The sequence below is a fragment of the Arachis ipaensis genome, chromosome B9 (assembly GCF_059453495.1).
Source record: "Arachis ipaensis isolate K30076 ecotype BB chromosome B9, ASM5945349v1, whole genome shotgun sequence".
Lineage (NCBI taxonomy): Eukaryota > Viridiplantae > Streptophyta > Magnoliopsida > Fabales > Fabaceae > Arachis > Arachis ipaensis.
In genome coordinates, this window is record NC_142444.1 from 12,456,771 (window position 1) to 12,463,784 (window position 7,014).

Here is a 7,014-nt window from a genome sequence, read left to right on the forward strand (position 1 = left end):
TAGAATTTCTGAATATAACAACTATATGCTTATGCCTATATCCCCCAAGAATTCTTGACTTGCACAACATCATTAACTATTAAGCTTTTACACCTTTATTAACATATATTTTTTTAACCAATGTCGTCGATCTCAATTATGTAAGTCTTTAAGAATACTTTAACCTTAGTGTGAATGTTATGGTGACCACGAAAAGAAAAAGGAGAAATTGAATAGGCATGTATCACTACTAGAAAATTAGTTATTACAGACGGATATTTTCGACGGATTTTATCCCACTGAAATACAGACGGAATTTCAGAGGGATTTTTTTGTCGGAAAACAAAAAAAATAGATTAGCATAAATTACAGACGGAAAAGAGAATCCGTCTATAATTCCGTCGGAAAAATTAATTTTTTTTCCGTGGAATGGTTACAGACGGATTTTCCGTCTGTAATTAAGTAGATAAAACACGCATTTTATTAAATTATTACAGACGGAAAATCCGTCTGTAATTTAAAATTTTCTGTCTGAAAATTTTAATTTAGACCTAACCTATACCCTCTTCTCTCTCCGTGGCAGCCCCCGTTCAAACTGTGTTTCGAGCTCCATTCATAAATCAAACACAAGCTTCTTCCTCTCTCCCTGGCACGAGTTACTTTTCTCTCCGTGGCTGCTACTTCTGCTTCTTCTGCCGTGGCCGTTGCCGCTGCCGCCGCTGCTTGCATCGCACAATCTCTCTGTCATCCCTTACGTCCTACGAGATCCCCCGCCGCCGCTCTCGTCGCAGAGCTCTCTCTGCCGACGCTCTCATCGCATCTGCTCCCTCTGGCACCTCTTCCATCTAATCTCAACTCGCTCTCTCAGTTCTTCTTGTAACCATCTCAAATTTCAGGTATATAAATCCTGATTTTGTGATTCTGTTCTTTGTGATAAACCTTAGGGCTCAATTTTTCTGTGCCAGTTTTAGGTTTATCATACTCTACTTTTGTGCTTCGTTTGAATCTGCGGATTTACTCTGATTTTGATGAATTTTTTCTGCAATCGAAGCTTTCGTTTGAATCATTTGCTTGGACGAATGTTGAATCTGTTCTGTTCTGCTTTGTTCAAGTAATTTGTAATTCAATTTGAGATATTTGTTTGATAATTATTTACAGCTTTCATTGTTTGATAATCATTTGCTTGTTATTCAGTGTTACAGCTCAAGATCTTGTTGACACTATGCTTCTAAATTTGCTTCTAAATTTCTGATATCTTCACTCTTAACGATGGATCTGTAACGCCTCTACTCAAGTTTAGGGTTTCATGTCTCTAATTATATGCTAATTATGAGATTATGTTGATAGTAATTGAGATTGTGAATGTTGCAGAGCATGACAGTGCATAATATGTATGTTGGAGAGGGTTCAGACTTCAAATATAATATATAAAAGGGTGGCTGAGCAGTGGGGTTCTCTTGGTGACTTGACTACGTCTGTTACATCGATTCGATTCGATTGATACAGAAGGAATACTCAGGATCTGCTAGAACTGGCGATGGATCTGTTAGACGAGATCAAGTTGGTGGGGTCAAAATACTCAGGTTAATATTTCTTTACTTGATAGTTTCTAATTCTCTGAGTCTGAAACATAAAGTACTAAATTTTCAGAAATAGATTTAGCTTGTTAGAATGACGGCTGAAGAATGCACCAAAAAGCAGATCATTGACATCTAATCCACTAGCATCAAACATATTTAAGCATCAAGTTTAACCAGTTATTTTTTCACTTAACACCATCTTTGTATGTATTTTGTAATTGAACCAATGACCACTCCGAACCATGGAAAAATAGAAAGCATTATTCTTTTCTTCTTTAATGTGATAACCATGTCTACCATAGAACGAAGATGAAAGCAGCAAGTAATCAGAGAATCAGACAACGATGGTAAAAATAAGCCATGCCGAGGAAACCATTATTCTCATTCAACAATTTGTAAACTGTAAACGGGAAAAAGTACACCCTAAAGAAAAAGAAAACTCACCAAACAGAACAATAGTAAACATCCAATTTGTTGTCTTCTTTTGTCACAACACACACATAGTAAGTGAAAATCTAAGGAGGAAGAAGGAATCCAGCTAATCTAAATGAATAGACTAGCATTGCATGATGTGTGATATCTGTGTATCTGTGTTAACTAATTCTAAGGAGGAAGAAGGAATCCAGCTAATCTAAATTTCTAATCATTAACTAATTCTTGCAATTCTCTTTATTTTACATTGGATAATTGTTGGTATGTATCTGTGTTAATCAGGTAAAACAAACTGCTGAAAATGTTAATGATGCTGTTAGAGAACTTCCAGATGCTAATATGGTAATTAATTATATTTATTTGGCCACTCTTGTTATTATTGAGTGCTCATAAATGTGTTTGGAAAAGTTAGAAACTTAACAGGCACATGCTTATGATAGTTGATAAAATATCTTAGTTTGTTCTTCTCTGTCTTAGGCATATGGAGATTCATCTTTCCGGAATTGCAAGCTAGCCTCTGAGGAAGCAATGGCTACAATAGTTAAAAAGTTGCAGGTTTTGTTCCTTCACCTTTGTCAAGCCTTTGGACTTGGGCCAATCAAGCAAAACAAGCCTGGGGCCATCTTAGATGCATTTATCTATTTTGTTACTCTTGTAACTTAGTTTGATCTTCTATACCTCTATAATTTGCTTTATTTAAGTGTTAATTTGTGTTTCTCTGCCTCCCTTATCAGCTTATACATTGGCATATATAATGCCCTTGTTTATCAGCTTATACCAATTTCAGGGAAGTTGAAAGGCTTTCCAAAATCATTTTTATATATACAAAAAAGGTGTTTATTGCAATTGTTTCCTTGGTTGCAAACTAATAGTGCTATATGATCAATGAATAAACAAATGATTTGATTATACATACAGTGATAACTACGCAGAATCCACTTTTTAGGGACAGCTTTCTGATGAATGGTTATGTTCTAAATACTGGCCGTGCAGCTCAAGGAATGCCTCTAAACAGCTGGATTTGTGAGTTTTAGTTACTTATTATGCTGTCTTCCACATAATTTTGGTAGTGTTTTTTTGGAAAAATTTGATCTAGAATTGTGATCTCTTGACATCTGCAGACAAATATATTATTTAGAGATATTTCATCTGTCAAATAGTTCCTGGAGGATACATTTTGATGCAGAAACAAAATTTGGGAAAGGATTCTTCCTCTCAAACAGGAAGTGTTAGCCAGGTTTTATTCTATTTCTCTATAATTATAGGGGCATAGTGAGTATGGGAGAGAATTAGGGACAAAAATGCATACTCAAATGATTTTGTGGTATTCTGTATATGTTGATGCAGATTTATGACGAGTTCTGCCCAATCTTAGTCAACCAGTTTAAGTCAAGGGATTACACAAAATTTGAGACATTTGATGCTTCCTTGGATGAGTTCTACAGCAAAATTGAGAGCCAAAGGTCTGAACAACAGCAGAAAGCCAAAGAAAACTCAGCTGCTCAGAAGCTGAATAAAATACGCCAGGATCAGGTTGGTACCCATGCCAGAGTCACACTCATGTTACTGGATTCTAACCCAAAAGAAGAACCTCTTATAAGACTAAATACATGTTTATGTTCTAATATTTGAAGTCTCTTTCAGATCTAATAAACAGGCATAGTTTTCATGTGAAGTTGAGAAAAAAGTGAAAAAACTTGCTGTTCAAGTATTATTGATTTCATTGATGGTGCTAACATGTAAAACAATTATATCTATCATTTCCCTGTGTAGGAAAATCGAGTGCACACATTGAGGAAAGAAGCTGATCACTGTGTTAAAATGGCAAAATTGATAGAATACAACTTAGAAGATGTGGATGCTGCTATATTAGCTGTTCGTGTAGCTCTTGCAAAGGGTATGAACTGGGATGAATTTGCTTGATTGAAAATAGAAGGATTCATGAACAGAAGGATTCATGAAACTTTATGCTTGTCTCTTTACTTCCTTTCTAATTCATGTAGTGCAATAACCAAATTGTGCTTTTGCTTCTGCTTGTGGGAGTGATATAATATGACATTAGGCTTTATATCAAAGTCCCTAATGAAATTATCCTTGGTTTTTGAGTGCATAAAGTTCAATGCTAAATAATTATGAGTCAAAACTAAGAACCAAATGTTCATTTATTAATTTGAATTGGGGGAAAACATTTGCAATTGATATGAATAAGGTCACACTTTAGTAGGTTTTATCATTCAATTATTTAATAGTAAAAGGGTTTGTGCCGAATACTATCAAGCCTTTTCTATTTACTTTGATATGTTTGAAGTAAGAATTATTAAATTGTTCTCAGTGCTGAAGCTACTTATATTCAGCACCAAATTGAGTTCCATAGCACTGTTGATGATCACTGATCTTGAGAAAATATTCTAAATTGTCATGATACTTATATTTTCATTTCACTGTCATTTTCAGTGTATATTATTTTTATTGGAATTGTTAGAGCCAGAGTTTGTACAGTGCATCATGTGATTGATTCAACTTTGGTCCCTTGATAGAAATTCTGGGATTGGAGCTGGCAGGAATTAGCCCTGTATGATATGGCAGAAATGATCAATTACATATATTCAGTAACAAATTCAAAGCTATTCATAGTTGGGCATTCACAGGTAGTTATGATTCTGGACATCATCCTTTTCACTTGCTATTTGGGCCTTGCTTATCAGCAACTGGGAAGGTATACTGCAGCCATAAAGGTACCTTCTGCTTGGGTTCCTCTTAAATCTTCTGGATGATTAATTCCTCAACCACCAACTTACTTTTGAATTCTCCATCAGTCTTATGGCCGTGCCATCGAGTTGGATGATAAGATGGTCTTTGCTTTGGTTGAAAGCGAAAATATCTCGTTGACACTTGGTTCATTTAGGAAGGTACTCTTCGATAATAATGAATTCTATTTTTTTGCAAATCCTTTCATGAATTTCTGGAAGCTGTTCAACCACATCCAATGGTTTATATTCTATAACTATCTGAAATTGTCTTTGGGTTTTTCTACATGAAAGGGAGTTGAACAATTTTGACAAGCTTTGGAGATTTCATCACAATGTGTGCCAGCACAATATGGGCTTGCTTTGGGGCTTCTTTGTTTAGCAAAAGATTGCATGAACCTGGGAGCATTTAAGTGGGGGGTTCTTTATTAGAGGTTTGTTTTATAGAAATTGTTTGGATGCTGTGGCATTCGTTTTTAAGTTCAAATAAAATCTTCAATTTCAACAACTTTTAGTAACCATTGAAGGCATTCGTTTTTAAGTTCAAATAAAATCTTCAATTTCAACAACTTTTAGTAACCATTGAAGTGACTGCAGGAAGCATCTGAGGTTGCAAGAGCAAGTGCTTATTCTGTTAGGAATGTCTCATGTAGGAAAACGCTGCCTTGATTTTCTTGAATAGATAATCAGAGCTTAATTCCTTGCCATCTGTGTATTTCAGGTAGAAAAGGATGAATTCGGGTATATGTTATGTGATATTTTAAAGCAGAACTTTGTTGATACATCTGGCGTGCGGGTTTGACTCTGAAGCTAGAACTGCATTAGCTTTTGTCACGCTTAAAGCCGATGGCGAGCGCGAGTTCTTGTTTTTCCGGAAATCTTTTAGAGGAGAAATTCTACAACTCTATCACGGTACCAAAATACATGAAAACAAAATTACAACACTGCATTATTTTTTCCCTCTAATTGAATTAGAGCAATAATGAATAATTACTTTTCAAAAATAATTATTTCAGGCCACTGTGTATGCCTCAAACAAATCATCAAGTTGCTTCTTGACCAATGCCAACACTACCACCGATGCAACTGTCTCATTTAGAGGAAGAACCTATGCAGTTCCAGCATGATCTGTTTAGCTTGGCTTGGCTTGGCATGGCAAATATACACGGCAAGAGATTTTTTATTCCATAAGATTTGACTACATACTCTTTTAATTAAATATTTGTTTGTGATGAATTATAGTTGATGTATCAACACACTTTGATGTATAGTTGTTACTTAATATTATAGTTAATGTATTAATACACTTTGTTTATGTTTTGAATTATATTAATTTGCTTTTTTATAGTACTATTCTTTTAGTTTGATAATACGATGAATTTGTTTATTTTTTGAAATATTATAAATATTCGAATACAAAATAGATAAAAAAATTGTATTTATTAAATTTATATTTATTTTGTATGAAAACAGGTTTATTTTTGTAATAGAAAAATTAAAAAAAATATTTTACCCTACCGACGGATTTACAGACGGATTTTCTGTTTGTAATCAGAGTGTAGATGATTTTCTAAAGTTCAAATTACAGATGAAAAATCTGTCGGAAAATCCGTCTGTAATTACAGACGGAAAATCTGTCGAAAAATCCGTCTGTAATTACAGACGAAAAATCCGTCGGAAAGTTCGTCGCCTTCGAAAAAATGGATGCAGAATTTACAGAGGAAAAATTCGTCGGTAATTGGTAAAAATCCGTCGGTAAATAATTTCCGACGGGGCTTTTACAGAGGGACAAAATCCGTCGGTAACCAAAAATTCGTCTGTAATAAAGACTAAATCCGTCTGTAAATCTGTCTGTATTAATCAATTTTCTAGTTGTGTATATCCTCAATTCTTTCCATTAATAGTGGATTATCAATCAATTCTTTCAATTTAAAGCATTTATTGAATTATTAAAAATGTACATTTTAGTCATCGTTCAATTGATTGGGTAATATGACCAATCGATTGATTTTTGTGAAAACCATGCTGCCTTACAATTTTCAATCGATTGTTTTCTGATAATAACCTGTAGTCCAATCGATTGAGACCTGAAATTCAATCGATTGTTTTGATAATCCAATCGATTGATTTTTAAAGAAACACGATTTCACAATCCTGGACGAACGTCACGGATCAAATATAATCTTTTAATCAATTGGAATAGCCAAAAAGTTTATTACGATCAATGGAAGATCTAATTCGTTATTGTTTTTGTTTTTTATTATTAATAAACATAA

General features: G+C 34.2%; 1 protein-coding gene across 1 annotated transcript; it reads left to right on the forward strand.

The window, feature by feature from the left end:
• The first annotated feature begins 3,171 nt into the window (after window positions 1-3,171).
• On the forward strand, window positions 3,172-4,836 carry LOC107618682 (uncharacterized). The gene is made up of 5 exons (XM_088497871.1): window positions 3,172-3,228; window positions 3,339-3,524; window positions 3,765-3,888; window positions 4,640-4,726; window positions 4,808-4,836. The coding sequence occupies exons 1-5, from the start codon at window positions 3,172-3,174 to the stop codon at window positions 4,834-4,836; spliced, it is 483 nt and encodes a 160-aa protein (XP_088353997.1).
• Window positions 4,837-7,014: the final 2,178 nt, after the last annotated feature.

Bases quoted from the DNA above. Each gene is read 5' to 3' on its own strand.
- LOC107618682 (XM_088497871.1), top strand. From the start codon at position 3,172: ATGCAGAAACAAAATTTGGGAAAGGATTCTTCCTCTCAAACAGGAAGT. The intron at 3,525-3,764 runs GTTGGTACCCAT...TTCCCTGTGTAG, and splicing joins ATAAAATACGCCAGGATCAG to GAAAATCGAGTGCACACATT. The intron at 4,727-4,807 runs GTACCTTCTGCT...ATTCTCCATCAG, and splicing joins GGTATACTGCAGCCATAAAG to TCTTATGGCCGTGCCATCGA.